General features: G+C 40.3%; 1 protein-coding gene across 1 annotated transcript; it reads left to right on the top strand.

Moving 5' to 3' along the window:
* Window positions 1-18,563: 18,563 nt before the first annotated feature.
* dlx5.L (distal-less homeobox 5 L homeolog) lies at window positions 18,564-23,698 on the top strand. The gene is given in 3 exon segments (NM_001090564.1): window positions 18,564-18,994; window positions 21,238-21,422; window positions 23,026-23,698. Coding segments are annotated over 3 exon segments (870 nt in total). The 5' UTR covers window positions 18,564-18,639; the 3' UTR covers window positions 23,356-23,698.
* The last annotated feature ends 1,143 nt before the right edge of the window (window positions 23,699-24,841 follow it).

The following is a 24,841-nucleotide window of genomic DNA, read 5'->3' as shown; positions in this document are numbered from 1 at the left end:
GAATCCTGAATTGGAGAAAGAGGACTGAAAGAAGTTCTGGATTTAAGTTTGTATCAGGAGGAGAATGATAAGTATTAAAAATGGGTTTCATTGAGTATATAGTATGTTGTATTACATTGATATTCTCACACACCTTGCACTAGACCTATTTTTTTTTGTGTCCAGGCTGCAGAAAATGAAGCAGGGAGTTGGCAGAGAGATGATCATCTGATTGCACAAAAGTTTCCCAAAAAACATTGATAAAGAAGGAAGGACAGAATTTGGAATGAGCAGATGGACGGAGTGCAGATTCTTCATTTAGTGATACTGGAGAGGTTGGAAATGTGAGAAGCGGGTAAATTCAACTGAAGAGTGGATGAAGGAAATGGGTATTATGTGGGGGAAGAAGCAAGTTGTGAGAGTACAAATTCCAGGTATAATAATGTTTTTAAAGACAATATTAAATACTTATTTACTAAATTTCAGTTTTTTCTGGTTGGGCTTTTTGGGCAAAAAGTCAAATTTTTCATGAAATAATAAAAAAAATTTCAAAATGTATTATATCTGCCATCTCAAACATATTGAGGTCATGTATAAGACAATGACAGATGTCCCTATCCCTATTTAAAGATATTGTGGTTTGCATCGGGTTTCACCTGATAATCTGAAAATTTTGGGGTTTTTGAGCAAAAATCTGAAAAAATTGAGCGATTTGGAAAAAAGTCAGAAAAAGTTATACAATTTGGGTTTTCGCTCAATTTTATCAGGTTTTTTCTGATCTGATTTATTCGCCTTATTTTAATAATAAATAAGGAAAAATTGCGGATGAGAGTTTAGCCGAGCTTATTTCATTTAAAAAGTGAGATAAATTTTAGTAAATAACCCCCTTAAAGTACAATAATTAAAATTACAATATATATATATAACCCCAGATCCTCAACATTGTGGATAACAGATCCCATACCTGTTCTGACTATTGTATCTAAATTATGGAAATGGCATAACTGTAAATGATAAACATCTTATATGAGATTATTGATATTTAAGGGTATTTTACATTGGTACCTCTTATACTACATGGGACATTGTTCTATAATCAAGCAAGCTAACTGAACTGTTACTCATTCAGCGACATGGGATGCAAGTGGGCAGTGTGTTTTGAATAAAGAGCTTTTTTTTATGACTGAATTTCAAAGAGACAGCCCTTGACATTAGCATAACACCCTATGGGCAAATTCACTAAGATTCGTAGTTGCGCCAGGCGTAACTTCGCCGCACTTCGCCGCACTTCGCCAGGCGTAGTTTCGCCAGCGCTTCGCAAATTCACTAAAATCCGAAGTTGCGCTCAGGGGTAGCGTAAGGTTGCGAAGTTGCGCTAGCGTTGATTCGCTAAGTAAAGCGAAGTTACGCTAGCGAAGGCTAATTTGCATACGGCGCGAAATTCAAATTTCAATGGAGGAATACGTATCAGCACTACAAATAGCTAGAAAACCTTCAAATCATCAAATAAAAATTTTATTTTGCCCTACACATGTGCCCACTGTCTAGGTAAGTTGCCATGAGTCAGGAAATGTAGGGGGAAAGGAGGGGAGCCCCAAAAAAATTTTCGATCTTTTTCAGCCTATCACCCATAATGTAGAAAACACGCCAGTGTTTTTTGGGACTTAGAAAAATTTTTGACTTTTTTTGAAACAATCCCTATCTACTCTATTGCGCTTCGCCAGGTCTGAGGTGGCGAAGGAAGTCTAGCGTAAAAGGTAGCGTTCAGTACACTGCGCGCGTTAGTGAATTTGCGTAGTTACATCGCTAGCGAAACTTCGCCAGGCGTAAGGGTGCGAAGTAACACTAGCGAAACTACGCCAGCGTTCGTTAGTGAATTTGCGCAGTAACGAAAATGACAAACGCTAGCGAAGTAACGCTAGCGTTCGGCGCTTCGGCGCTTAGTGAATTTGCCCTATGGGTTTATTTTGTTGCCTGCTTCTCCGACTCTTCCAGCCACCCAAGTGAGTAATTGTTCAGCTTTCGTGTGTCCTCTTTTTAAAAGAGTCCCCTAATGTGGGACTGTAGAGATTTCACACACCACACAGGGCCCCATTATTAAAGGTATACAGGTGAGAGTTGGAAGGTATGCAGCGGGTGCAAGTATGGGAGGTAGGAGTGCAATCAGCTTGGGCCAGTCAGGTTATGCTACAGCAGATGGCACTACGACACAGATCACCCAAGTGTGAAAAGCACTCACTGTTTAGTTGAAACCTAGTGAAACCATTGCAGAGCACATATTCATCACATGTTCTAAATTGTCAGTAACATAACTATCCTCTTCCAGACCTGGGTGCAGGTACCCCTTCAGATGCACATTTTCCTTACCAAGTTTGCTACGGTGTGGTCTCCATTGGGCCCCGAGGGGGAGTGGGCCTGGATGCAATCGCACCCCCTGCTCCCCCAGTAGTAAAGGGGCTTCTATGAAACGTCTAAATAGTCAGAAATTAGATTTATGAACCAGATTTAAGAAGAGGCAAGGACAAAATGGCTAATACATTTCAATCTCAGTATACTATCTTGTTCTCCTTGAGCAAACTAATTATAACAAAAAGATTACAACATGACTCTATGGGAATTGTATTCTAGATTTACCAATTGTAAAAACCACAAAAAACTCTAATACAAAACTGCACCAAGTAAAAGCAGTCGAGGTCCTATAGATCTCAATATGAGCTGCGCTGATCCTATTGGAACTTTTTTTAGCCATTCAGACTTTAAGGGGTTATTTATCAAAGTCCGAATTTATCTCAATATTTTCTGCTACAAAGTCCGATCAAATCCACTCGGGTTTTTTACACTTATTTATTATTACATTTTCCCGAAAATTTGCTTTGTGGGAAAAATCAGATTTTCAAGTTTTTTTCCGATTTTTCATCCGGTTTTCACGATTTTTTCCAATTTTTCACCCAAAAACTCAGATTTCTTATTCTTTTTGCCCGAAAACTCTAAAAACTTTGGGGTCTTGCACGAAACCCAGCGCACATAAAAAAATCATTGGGACTTCTCCCATTGACTTATATCCAGCCTCGACAGGTCTGAGATGCTAGATTTTCAGATTCTGACTTTTATATCCTCGGGGTTTAATAAATTCCAAAAAATTCATGATTTTTTAAAAGTCAGATTTTATTAAAAAAAAAAACACACATTTTTGGGGATTTTTGCATTCAGTGTTTAGTAAATAAACCCCTATAGTGATTGTTAGTGCATTGTTTTGTAGTTTTTTTCCTTCATATTTTTTATATTTGGATCTTTTAATAACTTTCATGGCATTCGTTATTTTAGAGAAAATGAGTTTAATCATGTTTTTTTTTAAAAAAAAAAAACTCAAATACCACTTAAATCTGACCTTTAATAAATGGGCAGTGTGAGTGATTTTGTCACCTACGCCTTTGTTCACTCATATAAGGCAGCATGTTCTGAAATTTCAAAGTAGCACCAATGCTGTGGAGGCTTGAATCATAATGGCATCCAAGTGTACATATAGTTCCCATTATCTGTCCTGCATCTGGAAGTCCTTCAAACTGTCTTGGACCATTCACATCAGTATCTGCCAGCATTATCAGGAGACCCTTGATTTTATTAGATGAAAACAGATACAAACTTGTCCTTCTTTTTAGTGCAATGCTTCTCAACAGGCTGCAAACTCCATGTTAGTTGCTCAAATTTCCAAGTATGAAGAAAGTGCTACCCCAAGAGCACAACACTAACACTTTCTTTATATTAGATGCAGCCCCGGCCCAGGCATGCCTAAAAAATGTAAATGTCATAGTGAACCAGGACCCAGAATCCACATTAAAACCTAGAACAAAAAGGGCCTGCACCAAAGACCATTGGTTTATATTACATAGTATATTTCTTTTATTTCAACCTTCACCAAAACTCAAACTAACCATTTTGGTCTTCATATTACAATGAGAAGGATCAAAGGGCTTTAGTCGGTTTAAGGGGGTCCGATAATACGGAATATCCATGATCTACATTCCCTATTCAGTTACACACTCTGTGGCTCATGAGGTTCTACACATTGTCTGTGATATCATATGTACCTTGGCTGCTATACATGTTTAAGCGAAATAATAGAATTATCATTATACACAGGCAGTGGGTTAAACTATAGCTCAGGTAAGAGCGATACTGGACTCTTTCTAAGGAATGTGTATGTTGAAATATAAGCATTTTGCTTAGGGTGAGTGCAAAGTGGTAGAATATTAACGGATGCCGAAGACTCGCTGCTACTACTGTTCCACCTGCATATTTTGAATGATGTTTGGACCAGATCAGATATCACCATTGGTTTCTAAGAGCACATCGCAGCTAAAGCCTGACTCAAGAACTGGAAGTTCTCCATGTTACCTGCATGTTAACCTTGTTACCTGAATAAGCTGAAGCCGTACTTTGGCTTTGTGAAAATGTAGATGGGTTTAGGGAAAGTAAATAAGAGCTGCTCATATTAAAGGAACTGTCAAACTGCTAAAAGGATTTTGTTTAAGGAAGGTTGGCGTGAAGGTTTCAAAAAGGAAAAAAGCGAAGAATCCCACTGCCAAACCTTTCAGGTAACCTGAACTTCCTATGCAGAATGTGCCTTTTATTTTCAGCCTGCAAAGGAGTAGAGTCATATTATATAATCCGATTTATCTCCTGCATGAGGCCCAATGTCGTGAAGGATGTGTGGAGCAGACACAAAAGAAGAGTAAAACCCTGTATTGTATAGAACCCTAAGTTTCATTTGTTCTCTACAAGGTTTGTCAGTGTGGTGTGAAAGACAGCTGCACAGATTCAGGCATTCAGATAGGAAGAGGATTAACCTTAAACATGCTATGTAAGCTCACACAGTGTCTAGAGAGAAATCATGAAAGCTAATATCTCCTCTTTGCTGCTATTTTTCTTTCATTTGTGTTTATCAACATTATCCATCTAATTGAAATTATCATACTACTTTATACACTGAAAACTGCCATTTTGTCTTCATCTTGTGACATGTATTTTCCTCCACATGGCCAAACAACATCATATTGCACCTTATAGATTGGCGACACTGGCAGTTAGTTGATAATGTTGCACTTTTTTCATAAATTATTTATAGGAAAAATGTATAGGAAAAAGTAATCAAATTGATATTCACAGAGTATAATATACACAGCTTCCTGCACTTGAGAGGCATCACCATACCCATATGTAAGGGAATGAGCTTGCTTGCTTTTCTTGCCTATTCACTTAGTTTCAAAAGCCTAATGCAACTTTATAGTCTAGTTCTAGATGGGTAGGGCAGATATACCATGAAATGCTGCTCAGAACTGCTCATCAGAAGATTTAAAGGAGACATATTGTGTAAAAATATAGTAGGGGAAGTGCTTGAAAAAATTGTGTTTCAGGTTGATTTATTGATTTATCTGTTCCACTTCCTGCTGCCTCCTTTCCCAGGCTGTGCAGGTTCAGCACATTGCACTGTAGGATAGGAACCAATCATAAGCTAGGCTGACCTGCCTTTGCTTGTGTGACTGCAGAGCTTTGATTGGCTATCCCCTCCTACTTTGCTTCTGGCAGGGACTGTTAGGACTAAGGATGCACCGAATCCAGGATTCGGTTCGGGATTCGGCCAGGATTGGGCCTTTTTCAGCAGGATTCGGATTCGACCGAATCCTTCTGCCCAGCCGAACCGAATCCTAATTTGCATATGCAAATTAGGGGCAGGGAGGGAAATTGTGTGACTTTTTGCCACAAAACAAGGAAGTAAAAAATGTTTTCCCATTCCCACCCCTAATTAGCATATGCAAATTAGGGTTCAGATTCGGCTCGGTATTTGGCCAAATCTTTCACTAAGGATTTGGGGGTTCGACCGAATCCAAAATAGTTAGGACACGCCCACCCCTTTTTTGAAACATGGAATGGGACCATATCAGATCTATGGGGAGCTCCAATAAAGAGGCCATTTTTGAAGATAATATTAATTTTTACCCCAAAGTTAAACCATCAGCATATATTATTAATTATTGCCTACATGATTAGAGGATTTTTACTTTTTCTATACGTCTTCTTTAAAAATACTATACAAAAAGCCATATACTATTCTATTGTTCCAATCATTTGTCAGACAGCACCAAGCTCAGTCAAGGCTGTCGGCCCCTGGTCCTCATGGAGCATGGGCCTCCGCAACTGGGTGGTGGTTCCCAGTCCAACACTGGAAAGCACAAACAGGTGGTAGTGAATGAATAATTGTTAAGTATATTTGAAACATTTTAAACCCAGTCCTAGTGTTAATGCTAAGGAACATTTTGTAAGATCCCAGAACCAGTCAACGTATAATCAAAGGTGCACAGACGCAGAGATAAATAAAACAGTCAGAACATTAGACGTCCTCAGATATGGGTGTAACAGAAACTGGATTAAACCAAAAGAGGTAGGAAAAGCAGTAAGTAAAACTATAGACTAATTATAGACTAGTAAGTACAATTATAATAAATCCCTTTTAACAAACTTTTTGGATGTGATTAGTCTTGATCCCAAACACTTGACTAGTGTGAATTTCCACACACAAGACCATTATATTACTTCTTTATTTACCTATGGAGTACCTATTTCCTTATAGTGGCTCACATCACATCTAGGGTCCAAGCTTTACTCTTATTCTTCTGTCTATCATTGTGTTTCTCATATATATTCCACAAGTATCTGTTATCTGGAAACCCATTATCCAGAAAGAGAGGCCACCCCCCATAGATTCCATTTTATCCAAATAATCCAAATTTTTACAAATGATTACTTGTTTCTCTGTAGTACTAAAACAGCACCTTGTATTTGATCCAGTGTCGGATTGGCCCACCGGGATTCCAGGAAAACTCCCGGTGGGCCCAGGTATCAGTGGGCCCTTCTGCTCACCCAATTTTTTGCCTTGTATGTCTATACCACAGCCATTCCCCCATTTCTAAGAGAGAAGAGAGGAAATGGAGGGAAGACTGGATGATAATATGTAAGGATAAGTGATTAAAATAATAAAGAAAGAAGAAAAGTGAATGAAGAAAAAAATGAAAAATAATTTGGAGAGTGAGTCCACATTCAAAGGTTTTCTGGTGGGCCCCAGGCATCCCAGTCCGACACTGATTTGATCCCAACTAAGATATAATTAATCCTTATTGGAGGCAAAACCAGCCTATTGGCTTTATTTAATGCTTGAAAGATTTTCTAGTAGGAGTACTTATCTCCTTAAAGTGGCTCACAATACGTCTTGGGTACAAATGTTCCTTTTTTTCTTCTGTGTCTTTTCATGTTTCTCAAATATATATTTCATATACTGTCTTTCGGCTGTGGACCTACACTCAGTATCTTCAACGAGGGTCAGTGTCTATCCCCGGGCTTGTCCTAGGCGTCTCTTTACACCCCAAAGGTTGGGAAAATATGAGTTATGGCCTTATGCATTTTCACTCCATGGAGCCGCAGTGCTGTACAGTGCATAAAAGTACAATATATATATATATATATATATATATACTTACTCAGTTTGGTCCGCACACGCTCTCCTTTACCTAATTAAACATTAATTGTTGTGGGTGCTGTGCACAAATTGGAAAATTAAAAATACTGGTGTTGCACGCACTCCAGAAAAATCATTGATAGAGTTGTTAGGATTAAGAAATGTAAATGGTGGCTGACTGGGGTGTGGGTGAGTAGAGTTAAAAAGGAGTGGACTAAGCACAAAGTTTGCACCAGGGCCAATGGGCCTTTAGTTACACCCATACCTCAGAACATTTTTGAAACAGAAAGAGGGACAAAAAGATTTGGTGCGTGGAGCGAGGCAAATTTTTTTTTGTCCACTCCCATTTCTGTGGCCTCCTAATTACCATGCTCATTTTACAAAATTTGGCAGGTTATGAAATTTTGAACAGATTTCTGTTGTTTTTATGACAGTATGAATTGCCCTTTAAGCTGCAGGTCACAGTTTCCCCAAGAGACCTGTGTATCTTAAATTGTTACAATTGTTTCTTTGCTTATCTTAAATTGTTACAAAAGTATCCAAGTGCATCTGCCACATATTCTGGGCTCTTTGCCAAAAGCTAATTATGTTTTAGAAACTTTGTATCTTTTTCTGGCTGTTCAGCGCAGAAGATCAAAGAGGAAGTCAGAACATTTCAGTAACAATCTGGGATGAGCAGTTGGGAGGTATGATTACACCTCTGAGTAGCATTTACTGTGCATCTTTTTAAAAGCACAAAAGCAGGAAAGGGAGCACTGCACTCACTCACTCACATTTTAGCTTTCTGGAGGGTCCCATCTAAAAGATTGGCCAACACAAAGAGAATATTGCAGTATTGATATGCAGAAACTACACTTGAGCTACACATTATTCAAGACTCACTTCATGCAGATACATCTTTGCTTTCAAAATGATCTACAAAATCTAAATACAGTATAACAAGCTGAACTCCCTACATAAACATATAAAATCCACAGGACAAGCAGTCTCCTGACTTGTATGAATTTTAAACAAGTAACAGAGTCTGTAGAGTAAAATATAACAACGATGTTGGAGACTTCCTGCCAGTTGGCTGCCAACCATAGCGGCTTCATGAATACGGAGTGGGCAGAGAACAACTCAGGTTTGACCATTCTAGAACCAGTGCCAGTTCTGCCTGTGTGTGTCTCATAAAATCCTATCCCTGGTGTCATTAGCTTAACTGTATATATCTTAATACATTTCAAAGAATACAATTAATTTTACCAACTAGACAGGAGTTTAAAGGGGTTGCTCACCTTTTAGCTACTCTTTAGTATGATTTAGAGAGTGAACTTCTGAGACCATTTTTATTATTATTATTTTTATTTGTGTTTTTTTTAATTATTTTTATTAAACAAAAACATTTTTTTTTAAAGTATACAGCATTTTCAATGTTGACATCATATATCATAATTTTTTTGAGTTATTTAGCTTTTTATTTAGCAGTTCTCCGGTTTGCAATGCCAGCAATCTGGTTGCTGGGGTCCAAATTACACTAGCAACCATGCATTGATTTGAATAAGAGACTGGAATATGAATAGGAAAGGTGCTGAATAGAAAGATGAGTAATAAAACAGTAAAGTTGAAGCCTTACAGAACATTTGATTTTTTTTTAGATGGTGTCAGTGACCCCCATTTGAAAGTTGAAAAGAGTCAGAGGACGAAGTTAAATGATTTAAGAAACGAATGACTAATGAAGACAAATTGAAATGTTGCTTAGAATTTCCCATTCTATAACATATTAAACGTTAACTTAAATATGAACCAACCCTTTAAACCTTAAAGCAAAACTATGCCAAAAATAGGCAAATAGTTTGCCTAGCTTTAATATTCATTGTCTATATGTATTACTCTGATAATGTATGATGTAAGGTTAATGTATAGGAAAAATAGATCTAGGGAGCTCATAATTACTCATACCTTTAATGGCAGATAGTATCTAGAGCTCTTTAAACTACATAATAATGACAAGCCTTTGATTTTTAAACATTGGTCACAATTATTGGAGCCTATGTGCGTAGGTTCATATTAACTTTCAGAGGAAGATGTATGTCATTATGAAATAAATACAAATACGGGTATGTGATCCTTTATCCAGAAACCTGTTATCCAGCGAGCTCCAAATTATGGAAAGACCCTCTCCTATAGACTCCACTTTATCCAAATAATTCAAAATGTTTTTAAATGATTTCCTTTTTCTCTGTAATAATAAAACAGTACCTGCCTATTGGTTTATTTAATGTTTAAATAATTTTCTAGTAGACTTAAGGTATGAAGATCCAAACTAAAAGAAAGATCTGTTATCTAGAAAAGCCCAGGTTCAGAGAATTTTGAATAACAGGTCCCATATATGTATTTAGATGCTGGCTACCAGGCCCAGACTGGCAATCTGTGGGTTCTGGCAAATGCCAGAGGGGCTGCTATAAGGTGCCATAGAAAGTCAGTATTTAGTGTGCTGCTGGAGGCTGTTTGGGCCTCTATGTGGGCTGATTGGGCCTCTGTGTACCTGAAATGCCAGGGCCTATTTTAATTCTCAGTCCGAACCTGCTGGCTACATGTGACTGTCCATGGCACATGTGGGCCAGGCCTCCCCTAGATGGGACAGACAGGACTTCTGTCGGGGGTCTGGACTGCTTTGAAAGGGGATGGTTACCTGCAAAAGGTTTGGGGGTTTGGGCTGGGTTTGAGGTGTGATCATTCCGAACATTTTGTCACCCAGGTGTTTTGCAGTCCCACGGGTGATGGACAACATATTCAAAATCTCCCCATTTCAATTGGAAAGCAATTGTTTGAAAGCAAAGGTGCACTTTCTTGACTGGCAATTGTCCCTCCAACATTAGTCAAACAGCATTTCTGAATAATAATCACTTGTCAAGAAAATACACCCACACTTTCAAACGATTACCAATCATGTGACTGAGGGGCAATCTTGAGTGTTCTGTTCCCCACCCACAAAGCGACAGAACCCCTGGATGACAAACTGCTCAGAATCACTCAATGTGCTATTGCCATAAACATATAGAATAATCCATCCTTTTCTTTTTATAAACAGCTACAGGAACATAAAGTACAAGGGAGAAAAAACTTCTAATTTCATTTCTTTAATAAAATAAAGGCAAAAGTTCTTAAAATAAATTGGAAGCAAAGCAGTTACCAATGCAGCATTATAAGCCAACTAAGTAGGGGGTAAATGGGGTGTTGGGGCCCCTGAATAGGAAGCCTGGGTGGCCCCTGAACCACCAGGCGTGTCCGTAATGTAACTGGGTGGGCTCAGCCATAACCTAGATGGGCGGGATGAATACTGCAATATCCCATCTGAGAAGGGGTAACATTTGGGGAGGATTAGGGTTAAATGGGTGTGCCAGGGGTGTAACAAGAAAGTATTGCCAGTAAAAATTGTAAAACTTGTCCTGGCCTTTAATGGTGTTTCAGATTCAGGTCTCAGATTCAGATTTGGTTTAATTGTCAGCACAATTATATACAAGTACATAGTGATACGAAATTACAAATCTTCAAACCAGATTAAAATCTCCATATTGATAGTATATAGATAAAAAATACAGTATACTGAAATGTAGTTAAACCAGTTCAAAATACAACAGACGTCATGTGTGACCCATGATGCATGCAAATTCGCTGCTGATACATCGTTTTTCAACATTGCAAGTGGCCCACAATGGCAACCAGGGGTGGGTTGGGGGCCCAGGAAATAAAAAAATTGTGTGGTTAAACATCAGGCAACTGCCATGCACAGGTGACAACCCTGACAGACATATTTGCAAAGGAGGCTGACATTTCTTTTTTGCCTCTAGTGCATTGGTCACCACAACCATTTTAGTTGGAGGTAAGTTTATTAATGACTATCATCTCCATCCTTATCCAACTGGGACTCAAAATTCTTGTATTGGGGCAGCCATCTTGGCTAATGCTGAGTTGCAGACGGATCAGTCATAGTGGAGCCACTCCAAATTCATTTCAAGTCTCTATATAAAGCTGCTTTCCAGTTTTCCACTTTCTGGAGACAGACGCTTAGGGCCTTACAGACAAATGCTTGGGTGTTATGCCTCTGTTTAGTCTTTTCCTGTCTGTCTGCCATTTGACATATTACTTATATGTAATCTCAGCATTCTTCCAGATCCTAAAGATAGAGAAATGCCAGAACCAGTTAGGCACCTGTGCAGCATGATCAGGGCTTAGTGTAAGAGGGAAGGACACCGCCTTTCTGGTATTAAGTAGCAACATGTAAGGCACTTTATTAGGCATCATTGATCCATGTGTGTCTTGTTTGATTAAACTATTCCTACATGATTCACAGTCACGATATCTTGTATTAATTAACGAATAACATTCTTTTTCCACAATTCTCTGCTGTAACATATAAGGGGTCAGTGACCCAACTGTATGTTTTAGATGTTTTCCTGCTTCTTGGAATGTCACAACTGGGTTCAGTGCCATAAGCCAAATGTTCAGGGTGCTGCATATTGCTGGCCAAAATCCCATACTCATATTTATATATATATATATACACACTGGGCTAATATGTTCACTGTGTGAATCATTCTGTACTGTGTAAAGTTTTATAAATGATCCCCACAGTGTTAGTAGTTTGGTATAGTTTGGCCTCATACCAAAGAAAGTTTTATTGTGTGCCCCTATTGGCTGCCTGCTCAAATGTGTAGCTGTAATAGGAGCTGACAATCAAGCACTGTTAATCTGGTTCAGTCTGATCTCTTGGTTATACAGTATATGGAATCTGTTCCTTATAGACTGTTTTTGATAAATGGCATATTTGTATTATATGGAGCTGTAGACAATAAGACAATGCTGATGAAATGCAGCAGTGCAATTGCCAGAGCCATTTCTACTATAAGGCAGGATGAAGAGATTGCCTTTGGTTGCACTTTAACAGGGCCTGGTAACTTTTAGAGCTGCATTTTCAATTTATTGAATTAGAAATATAGTTCTTTTAATGTAGAGAATGCAGTTGCACTCTCTACACCAGGGATCCCCAACCTTTTGAACCCGTGAGCAACATTCAGAAGTAAAAGGATTTGGGGAGCAATGCTAGCATGAAAAATGTTCTTGGGGTGCCAAATAAGTGCTGTAATTGGCCATTTGGTAGCCCCTATGTGGATTTTCAACCTACATTGAGGCTCTGTTTGGCAGTAAACCTGGTTTTTATACAACCAAAACTTGCCTCTAATCCCGGAATTCAAAAAATAAGCACCTGCTTGGAGGCCACTGGGAGCAACATCCAAGGGGTTGGAGAGCAACAGGTTACTCACGAGCTACTGGTTGGGGACCACTGCTCTACACTATCAATCCCCCTCCCCATCCCAGTCCAAGTGCTGCAAGTAAGTGCATAGGGGTCTGTTGCAAAATACCCCTGACAACCCCCATCAGAAAACCTTGCACTTGGTTCAGGATAAAGTAACTACTACAGTAAATGAGCATTTTTTTAAAGTACGTTTTTATTGGTATTGATATAAAATTCAATTCAAGTCAATTGCATAGCATAGGCATTGCATTTAGCAGATAAAGAACATAGGGCCAGATTCAATTCAGTGAGAAAAAGGTTCATCACGTGAAAACTCATGGACGACATTCAATTTCAGATGCAATTCAATTCAGAAAAACTGATCTCACTGTTTATCACATAAAAAACCTCTGTTGAAGTCTATGGGAGAAAACTGGAACTGAATTTGGAGATAAGTTTTTTTCTCCTCAAATTAAATCTCATCCATGGGGCTCATTTATAACAAGTGGGCAAATTTGCACAGGGCAGTTACCCATGAGCGCCTTGGGATGAGCGTCTTAGCTGTGTCTAGGAAAATAGGTATGAGGGATTCCTTGTATTGCCTGGGTGGCGGTGGTGTGCCATTTAATAGTAGGGGCAGTGGTTTGTGTCTAATCGTGGACCAGTAGTTGGCTAAAGCTGGGCATCCCCAAAGGACATGAGATACTGTTCCCTTCCCAGTGCCACATCTCCAGCATATAGAGGATACTGAGGGGAAGAATTTTGTAGCTGGGATGGAGTTCTGTACAACTGAGAAATAGTTTTATAATTTTGTTCTTGGAGCTTGCCGCAAGATGAAGTATGAGAGAATTAAAATTTTCCCCCGGGTTTCTTCCATTATTTCACAGTTCAGCTCACGCTCCCATTTAGTTTTGAATGTTATACTCAGGTTGAGTGTGTCAGGATATTTGAAGTGTGTGACCCCTTTTATACAGGTCATGGAACTCCTTGCTGCTTTTTAATATATTTTGTTCATTTCAGAAGTTGAAACAATCATTCAGGCTACAGGATCTAGTTATTAGGGATGTTCCTACAATTGAGCCGAACTACAACTCAACCCCTGAAATTGTGAGCTGTGGTTCAATCACATCTACTGTATGTATTGACTGGTCTATATTCGTCACATACACCCTTAGATATTTTCCTTTGAATACAGAAATGATTAGATCAGGAACAAACAGAACTATCAGAGGAAGGATGAAATGGGGCATCCAGTTGTGCCTTATTCTCATTAATGGAATCTAATATAAATGGCTGCATGAAATATTAATCACACCACTAAAACTTCAACCAATGGGTTATAGCTTAGAGGTTACATGTTATAATATGGTTGGAATATAAACAGGATGAGCACACTCCATCACTTCACAACATCAACCTCATCACTTACCTCTTATATTAAGATATATACTGAAAAGTCCAAAACAAGCTAACTTTTGCCTGATTCAACAACCCAGGTAATCCACAGTTTGATCAACAGGGCAGGGGCAATGGTTTGATCCATGTTAGTGCTGCATCTTTGGACTACTCCAAATCCCAGTTCTCATCATGCTCGTATGCCTTTACCCTAAGGGGCAGTCTGTATCAAAGGAAACAGACTTTTTGGCAGAAGAAAAGTCCTATATAGGTGACTAGAGCTTTGCAGTTGCCCTCTGGCAAATTGTGGACAAATCGTCTGTTTGCCCTTTGAAAAACTTTCCCATTGAAACTGTGATACCAAGATTTAATGTTTGCTCACTACAAAAAGACTTGGCAATTACTGGCAATGGCAGTTGAAAGATGAAAAATAATGGTGAAAACACAACCTAAAGTGTATTACTGACACAATATAGCCCAGGCTGGTGAGTGCCTTGCATAGAAAGTGCTCTGCCTTGTTTTCTCCTTTTCCTCGGTAGCCTCTGTATTGTAGCCATGGCAGCAATCGGAGGTACATGGGCTACTCTAGTCAGGGGCACCATGGCAGGGGATATCCAAAAGTGTGAGAGCAGCATTTATCTTTTTATTTGAAGTGATACTGTCGCTAATAAAAAATACTCTTCAAAATATTAAAGGGTTTGTTCACCTTCAAACAACTAGTGGGTTTCAGATAGATCACCAGAAATTGTGACTTTTTCCAATTACTTTCTATTTTCTATGTGTCACCATTTTTCTAATATTAAATTGTAAAGTGTCATTTTTCACCTTCTAAAGCAGCTCTGGGAGGGGGGTCGCAGACCCTGTAAACTTTTTCTAAATTGATACATTTAGTTGATACATTTATTTTGTCCTTGCTGAGCAAAATCCCTTAGTTTCATTACAGGCAGCTGTTAGAATTGATACAATAGTTGCTAATATTCAAGATACTGATGAGAAATGTATCAACTAATTGTATCAACTAAATTAAATGTTGCAAAACTGTAACAGTTTAGAGTCTGCGCCTGAATTACTGAGCTGTCAAGACTCAAACACCAGAGACAGGAACATTAAACTTTAAAATTGGATTTTGGAAAAACAGTAAAAAATAAATAATGGAAAGTAATTGAAAAAAGTCTTTATTTCTGGGGAACAATTTGAAAACAGCTGAACTGGAAAGGTGTTTGGAAGGTGAACAACCCCCTTTAATGTGCATTAAAAGTTGTTGATAGGTGGTGAAGATCTTTTTTCACTGATAGGGCTGCTTTTGTGAGTAATGAGTAATTGGAGTTCCCAAACCTGATTGTTTTATCAACCTGACTGTCTCTTCTGAGTTCCTAATGCTAAGGGACTCCTGCTGCACAAATATGCAGTGTCGGACTGGGCCGGCGGGACACCGGGAAAAACCCCGGTGGGCCCCAGGCTCTTGTGGGCCCCGCCGGCCCAGATCCGCTACTTAGTGGGGCGGCGCGACCCCACTTTGTTTGGGGTCGCGGTAGAATAGAATGGCTGCGCATGCGCACAAAGGTAGCGCCGCGCGCATGCGCACAAACGCGGCACCGCGCGCATGCGCACTAACCCCCTGCAGCACTCCGGAGCGGCAGCGGCGGCTGGAGGGGGGCCCTGGGGCAGTAGCCCCGGTGGGCCCCATGCCTCCCAGTCCGACCCTGCAAATATGGCAGCGCTCTCATAGAGGAACATGGGGAATCAGATAGGTCATGTAAAAGCATTGGGAAAATACTTTATGGCAAAATTATAAATAGCATGCAAAGACAATATTTTGAAAAAAAAATAAAGTTTAGTCTGTTTAATCTCTAGTGTCACTGAGGGTCATTTATAAACACTGAGCAAATTTGCACCTGGGAAGTAACCGATGGTGCAAGATCCTTGTCTAAGAAAGAAGCTTTTTGTTGAGTGCACAAAACATTTTTTTTTCTGCGTGTTTGTATATATGTACATGGGAGAAGGAGATGCTATACAGCCTGCCCTTTCTTAGCTGTTTCAATTAGAGAGGCACCGAATAGTTATAATATAATAATAATAATAACAGTAATGATAATAATTGTATTATTAGTGCTTTTATTGCTGCTCCTTTATTTAGCTGTTATATCCATTGCAGCGGCGCTGACATCGCTAACAATTCTTGCTTTTGTATAGGCGAACATTAGACTACAGCGAAGCCGTATTTTCGCTAGGTGGCGCTCTCGCTACAGATATGGTGCGTAAATGCAGGAGAATATCGCCCAGTTACTCGCACAGTTTCATACGTGTCAGTGCTCGAAGACCAGTCCATTCTGCATCCCGGATTTGGGGGGAATGAGCACACCGCTTTCTGCCTCTTTTTATCTCCCTTTCTTCTCCTGGCTCTTCTGCTCCCTTCCCAAAAATAAGCACCCAAGCAGTCTATACTCATCGGCTCCAGCGTATGCGCAACAATGTGCGCATTTTCCAATTTGGGAGATATATTTTTTTTCTGATTAAGTAATAATGTTAAATAAACGGAAGACATTGCTCATCTGGACAGTGTGTGTCCCATTAGCCAAATCAACCATTACCAATGGCTCTAGAGCTTTATACTCACATCATATTTTATTGGAAATGACAAAAATAGTTGATTGTTACTTTTTGGTTTTTCTTTTTAATTAATCACAACAAATCTAGAAATATATTAGTATTGTACTGCAGTTGCTGTTTATTCTCTCTCTCTTTGTGTGTGTGTGTGTCATGGAATTTGGGGATATATAAATAATAATAAAATATATATTATTATTAAATGGTTTTGTGTGTATATATATATATATATATATATTTTCCAGGTTTTCTTTCTTCAGTCTCCCATCACCCAGCATGTCCAGTACTACTTAGCCAAAGGAATGTGATAATATATCCTATAAATTGATGAGCAATAACTAGTAATATCCATGCACCCTACTTCAACACCAAAATACCTACAATCTTTGTTGTTTCCTATATAAAGAAATGCAGGAATGTCAGTGTCTCTACAGAGCAGTGAGCGTTAATAAGGGATTTTGTTTAATGTTTTGGGCTTCCTCGTCCATGATATCTCTATATATCACTATATAACACTAGTGACAAGGATATGGTGATGTTAAAATACAGGCAAATGCTTAGACTCAATAGGGTGCATTACTTGAAAACTGAATTGCTATAAAAAAATATAATAAATGGATTATGAATCTGTTTAATTCTAATCATTGCAGAGTGTATGTCTAATTATGTATATATATATATATATATATATATAGTATGTTACATTTCTAAATTTCAGTGCAGACTTTTCCTTCTGTGGCTGTTCTGCTCGTCTCCGCTCTCCCCCTTGCCTGCAGGCAGCAGACTGAATGGATAAAAGATAAGAAGATGTTGCATGCGATTATCTTATGTAAATGTGTCTGTGCATTCACATAACAGGTATCTGGGGATGGTAATGAATTCTCATATAGATCTATACAGATGAGAATTATTCTGCCTTTTTTTCCAGGGAGAGAGGCAAGTGCCTTCTCCATTACCCCATTAACTAATTTGTAGATTTGTTTGTGTAGGGGTCGCCTGATTTGTCGATATAATCACATTACACTGATATATATGTGTATCCACTAAATAAAGGCCAATTGGGGAGTAATTTGATTTAATTGAGTCGGCCAATGTAGCTCCAGATCTCATGCGATGCACCAGCTGCCTCCTGTATTCTGTCTCTGATATGACAAGGGAGGCAGGGATGTTGTTGGATACAAAATCAGGCGGTGGGGACATTATGTACAAAAGCATATAAGGATATCTGGAGCAAAGCCATTTAATAACTGAAAGAAAATATCTCCATTCATTTCTATCATTTGAAGAAATTGAGTCCAGTAATGGGGAACACAGTCTGGGGGGAAATGATCCTATTTGTGAGCAAATGGCTTAATAAGAATGAATACTTGTTGATAAATACTGATAAATAAGGCCCAAGCCTTTGGTGCCTATAAATCGCAAAGTGTCGCCAGTGTGGCAGCCGGTTGACAGACACAGGGATGGTGGGACCGGTGCTCCAGACCTAGAGGAACTGATCGCTCATTTCTGGGGGGGGGTAGGCTGTTGTTGTTGTAGTGCAGCTTTTGTTTTTTCTGAACTAGTTGAACGGGTTGGGGTGTTGCTGTCGCTTGCGACGCTCCTGGCCAATGGCACCAGCAGCCTACTGTGAATGGATCCACCCTACTGTGAGTAATAGCGCAATTGTGCATTTAACCAAGCCTCCAGTCAGCTCCATCCAGCAGAGTGCGCCCAGCCCTCCTCTCTCTCTCCTCCTCCTCCTCACTGATCACTAAGGATCCTTCCCAAGAGCTCACTATTTCAGTGGCAGACCCAGCAGCAGCAGCAGCAGCATGGCCGCCTGATCAGCTTCCCAGAGCCCCCAATGCAGCCAGAGCGCAGCCCCCAGAGCATGACAGGAGTCTATGAGCGGAGAGTCGCCTCCATCCGAGCCAGTGAGTTCCAGAGCATGATGCACCACCCTTCCCAGGATTCCCCGACTCTGCCCGAATCCACGGCCACTGACTCTGGCTACTACAGCCCGGGAGCAGCCGCTGGCCACCCTCACCATGGCTACTGTTCGCCCACTTCGGCCACTTATGGAAAGGCGCTGAATGCGTATCAGTACCAGTACCATGGCATGAATGGAGCAGCTGCAAACTACTCTGGCAAAGCCTACAGCGACTATGGCTATGGGAGCCCTTACCACCCTCACCACCAGTACAGCGGAGCGTATAACAGGGTGCAGCCCCCCAGCACTCAGCCAGGTAAATGGGACCCACTGATGGGAGAGATGATTTAGAGGGATTGGAGAACTGATGCAGTTGGGGTTGAATGGGTTAATATTACAGACTTATATGGGGGAGCCTGGGGCAGTAGCTGGCTGCCATGAATCCCCCCTGAGTCTGGCTTGGGAGCTATTTGTAGCTGTGGTCCCCGGCCTAAAACCAATGTCTCTGCCGCTTCCCTTTAGAACTGAGGCGCCACCAGCCCGCACCATAACAAACCGCAGGGAGATTCCAGCTGCGCGCAAAACAAACAAGCCCGAAATACAGCAGCAGCGCTAATAATCCGTCACACACCGAGCTGGGGGTGCCCCGACTCACAGTAGACAGAGGAGCCGTCACGGGTTATAAATAACATTCACACGCTACCGTTTGTTTTTTTATATCCAATTTAGAAAAGATTTAGGCTGCCTGTCCTATTATCTAGTTGGATCCGATTTTTACAAACCAGCTGTGCCTCGAATTATTTAAAATCCAAGCAAGCGCCAGTTGGCGTTATTTCAGATCTGTGGATATCGCTCAGGCGTATTTGCACCGTGCGCATCGCAGGTACGCGTTTCTGTGCGTCTTGTCGCTGTCAGTGCTGGGCCCCAGCGAGAGGGCATCACAACTGGCGATTGCTACGGTAGAAAATAATCCTATGCTGGGGGGGGGGGTAGTTTGTGGCAATGCTGGAATTATGGATCCAGATATCATTCATTTTGGAGGGAGTGAACCCTACTTTGTTCCTATACTCCGATGTGTTTGTATCTCGCCTGTACCAGACATTATTGTTTTTTTACGAAGTCCCCCAACTGCCAGTTTGTACTTGGAGTGTAAATTTGGTATGTGAAATTATTTCTCCTTGATCAGTCTGCGCCTGAACTGCTGCACTTTTAACTGGCTGCCCATTATGTGGGGGGGGGGGTTATCCTATTTTAATTTAATTCGGTGCTGTGCATCTCATACCAGGCCTTGAGAGTCACCCCATCAGGTGTGAGATCTGTTGACTCAAACGGGCCCTCCACCCAATCACTGATTTTTTAATCTATTTTTTTGCACAGCGAAAGTAAATATAATTCCAATTCATTAAAAAAAAGGCCATGGGTTTTAAGGTTATTTGTAAAATGTAATTGCTGCAGAAAACAACATCTGGTTATTTTATGTGGCTGTGACTCTGGCAACAATGTGACAGGTAAAGTTCTTGTTCGGGTGTTAATCACCCGGCAGCAGTGTTTCAGGAGTCAGCCTATCAGCAACCAGACACACAGCGCTATTCATAGAAATGACATTTACAAATCACTTCTAAACTATTCAAAATCGTCATTAATGTATTTATTTGTTTTGAACATTTCTAGAGTTGCACTTACTTGTATTATGCGAAAACCAGTTTTTTTTTTTGGGTAGGGATCAAGTTGAATCCCAGTTTCATCTTTTATTATTATATTGGGGGGTCTGACAGGTTTGTGGGCGCACATGTGGTTGTGTATCCAGCCCTGGGTGCAAGTGTGTGCGTGGGACAGATTGGGTGATGTGGCTGTGATTGTGGGAGGGGGTGTCAGTGCCAGACACAGAGGAACAAACCTTTCCTCCAGTTCTGTGGGGGAACCGCTGTCTCTGTCTGCGCTGACCAGAGTAACCGCGGTGCGCGCAAATGACAGGGCAGCCTTCCCGCGGGGCTTTCAACTCTTTCTTCTCCCACTTTGGGCTCTGTCTGAGCTGCCTCATTCCCTCCCTGTATTCAGTGTGCCCCGTCTGGTGCCACAATGCCCACTTCTGTCTGTACACTGACCGCAACCCTGGGAATCTGTTAGGATCGCACACGATTGCGCTTAAGCACAGGGGTCAGCGACCCAGCCCTAGAACCCACGAATATCACTGACGGGGGAGGGCAATCGTTTGTGTGACTTTTCTGCATTTCTGTTAGTAACAGTATAATAATGTTATTTATGTAGGCGCTAATCTTTGCGATTTGGTAAATATTAATGTACACATTGGTATGTGCATATACAGGGTTCATATTGCATGATTGTGATACATGATAGATAGATAGTAGATAGAAAATATATATAGAGAGAGATAGAAAGATAGATGGATAGATAGATAGATAGATAGATAGATGATAGATAGATAGATAGATAGATAGATGAGAGAGAGAGAGAGAGAGAGAGAGAGAGAGAGAGAGAGAGAGAGAGAGAGAGATTTTGATGTTTCTGACATTGACAGATGGTGGTTTTCTTCCGTAGAGAAAGAAGTATCAGAGCCCGAGGTGAGAATGGTAAATGGAAAACCGAAGAAAATACGAAAACCGCGCACCATCTACTCCAGCTTTCAACTCGCAGCGTTACAAAGACGCTTCCAGAAGACGCAGTACTTGGCGCTGCCGGAACGCGCAGAACTGGCGGCATCGCTGGGACTAACGCAAACACAGGTAGGTCCTTTGTATTCGAGAGAGAGAGGCCCATGACTCCCAGGCCTATTCCACTCACATTATGCAGTGCTAATTTATTAAATTGCAGTTACACGCTACTTATGTATGTGTGTTTGTGTTTAGGTAGGGACAGGGGATTGTGCTAGCCTTACCATTTAACTCATGGATCTGTAGTTTCGGTGTAGTGAGTCTCCTTTGTCTCTTGCCTGGAGGGCAGGCCTTGGTTTGCGACCAAAATGTTACATTTATTTAAAAAAAATTATATATATATTATATCTGTGTGTATAAAATATTATATACATGTATATATATATGTGTGTGTGTGCGTGGGCATTTACACACATGCACATATATATACATATATAGAGAGAGAGAGAGAGAGAGAGAGAGAGAGAGAGAGAGAGAAAGGATCACAACCCCATTTGTCCATAATAAATTAGTTAATTAAATAAATTAACAGGGGATTGCATTTGCAACGATTTGTTAGTGAAGAGTCTTTATTTCATAGCTATGATATATATATATATATATATATATATATATATATATATATATATATATATAATTCTTATAGATGGACCCGCACTCCAAATTCATGTGAAAAAAGGTTTTTATTCGTACATCAATACATCACTCGTGCATCCAACGTTTCAACCCACTGTGGGGCCTTTATCCTTGATTGAAGACTAATAAATACATATATCATAGCTATGAAATAAAGATTTTTTTTAATATCGGCATTTTGCTTTGTTTATTAAATGTATATTATTGTTATATAAATGGGGAATTTGAAAAAGGGTCCACAGGAGACGAAATTCTGGCCTTAACAGTAGAATTGCCAGAATTCTCAGTAATGGGGCTGGGGGTATAAAACAAAGATGTATAATTCTCTATGCATGAGACTCTGAGGCGCACTGGAAGCGCATGAGATGAAGGGGATGGGACTGGAATGTAACATGGATAAGGGAGTGGCAATTCTCTGTGATCCAAATGTTTCAGAACTGCAATCCCTGGACTAGTTGGCAGCTTGTCGGGGTTTTCAAATGGTGTGAACAAAAACGAAAGGAAAATAAATGCGAGTAGATGAGAAAATAATTATATTAAGGATTGCGTACAGAGAGGGAGGCAGTGTTTTGTAGCCTTTGCTTTGTCAGTCCCACACTTATACTGCTGTATGAATGATATAAAATCTGTATTGGGTAAGTCATTAGAAATCGCTGGAACCCTTGGTTTGCAACTTCAAGCAGCAGAATCATTGATACGAAATAGAGAGAGATTAAGAATTGCAATGGCTTGTAGGTTACACAGCTGAAACGATAGCATTATCAAGAACTCTTTTATGTTCTTTGTGCTGTTACCCATGGTTGCCCTTACACAATGGTGGCCCTGTGTATCTCCCAATTTCTATATGTGTGTGTGCAACTGTGTGTGTACAATCCAGGCTGTATAGACAGCAATGGTTTGGGATATATAGAATGTGTATGTTTGGAGGGAGGGGGTCAGGTTATTCACTCATATCTGAACCCTCTATGTGATATCTATTATTAGTATTAGTGTTGTCCTGATAATTATTATTCTAATTATTATTATTTTATCACTTTAGGTAAAAATATGGTTTCAGAATAAAAGATCCAAAATTAAGAAAATCATGAAGAACGGAGAGCTGCCTCCAGAACACAGTCCCAGTTCCAGTGACCCCATGGCGTGTAATTCTCCCCAGTCTCCAGTGGTGTGGGAACCCCAAGGATCCTCAAGGTCACTCAGCCACCACCCCCATGTACATTCCCACCCCCAGCCCTCCAGCAGCTCCCCTGCATCCTCCTATCTGGAGAACTCGGGCGTCTGGTACCCTACAGGCACCCACCTGCAGAACCTGCAGAACCATGCCTCTTTACAGCACCCCTTGGCCTTGGCATCAGGGACTCTCTACTAAAAGCCACCTGGGCTTCTTTTTGTCTTTTTATTTTTGGACTATCATTTTTTCATTGTTAAGGAGTCATACAAACCAATGCATAAGATGGATTTTTTTTAAGGCAAAGTATATTGTGTAAAGCTTGTTGCATGTAACTTATTGCATTTCAAAGGAGACCGTGTGTTTTTTACAGATTGTCTTTGCGCAACTGGGGACACTATCTCAATGGTGCCTTGAATCTATGACCTCATTTTTTTCCAGAGACTTTTTTTTCAATGTTTATTTTAACCGTGTAAATACATGTAGATAGAGGAATTAAACTGTATATTCTGGATAAATAAAATTATTTCGACCAGGAAAAAAACAGATTTTTATTTTTTTTTTCACTGCGCAAATAGATCAAAGACAGATTAATTGCAATGCTGGTATTTGTCTTTCTCACAGCCATGTAATTCGGGGTACATTGCTTTTTATGTCTGCCAAGTAACATACCAAAGCACCAATGACAATTGATGACATCACTAGGCACCATTTATATGTAGATATAATCTCTATCATATATGGTATAGCTGTGTAGCCCTTTGTTTTCCTGTGGGTTTTGTTGATGGGAATGGGTGCCCCCCTATGTTGCACTGGCTATTGCTATGGATGCTAATGGCTATAGATGAGATGAAATGAGAAAAGCAGCTGTTTGGACTGTACACAGACTGTGTTGGGACAGAGACATAGCAGCAGCTTTGCGCAATGGATGGGGGGTTGTAATCTATTGGGATCAATGAATATAAAGGGTATTTTTAACTCTTTCCTTGGTGTCTGAGCAGTAGCTGGGAATGTCACTGTAGGCCCAGGGAAGGCGCAAAGGCAGAGAAGACCAATTGAGTGCCAGTAAGCAAATAGATTGCGCAAAGTGAGCCTTGCAAGCTTGTCAACCAGATATTTGAGCATGTTCTCTAAGTAGGCCAACATATGGACACAGTATATAGAAATATATTAATAGGGAGACACATGGGTTAGTACAGGGACGCATGGGCTACTATAATATAGACACATGGGTTCGTATAGAGACACAGCAGCAGCTCAGTGCCTGAGGCACAGTTACCTGTCTCCGCTCTTTTATCTCCTGTTTGTCTGCGGCCCCCTCCCCTCTCTGTCTGCAGCTTTGTTCTTTCTTGTCATTGTGGTGCCTGCAGTGCCCCGTCTCGCCCCTAGGGGGGCTTTCTTTCGCTTTCTCGTGAGAAACACACGTACCCGGACCTGCTTTAATTACACCTACACCCAAATCCTCTGGAGCCGCTGGATTCAACTGTACCTTTACATCTTGTTTAGTTGCTGTTTATGTTTTTCTTTCTTACAATTTTAATTCAACGATCCCGTTTGGTGCATAATTTTCCTGCTCAGGTACTGCACAAATGCGCTCTGCAAATGCACTGACCATCTGTAATGACAAATTCGTTTTTTTGCTTTAATATTAGCTTGAAAAAGATATTTGTTCATATTATTAATATTA

The sequence above is a fragment of the Xenopus laevis genome, chromosome 6L (genome assembly GCF_017654675.1).
Source record: "Xenopus laevis strain J_2021 chromosome 6L, Xenopus_laevis_v10.1, whole genome shotgun sequence".
Lineage (NCBI taxonomy): Eukaryota > Metazoa > Chordata > Amphibia > Anura > Pipidae > Xenopus > Xenopus laevis.
The sequence above is the reverse complement of the archived record's forward strand: the minus strand, read 5'-3'. Positions and strand labels throughout refer to the sequence as shown.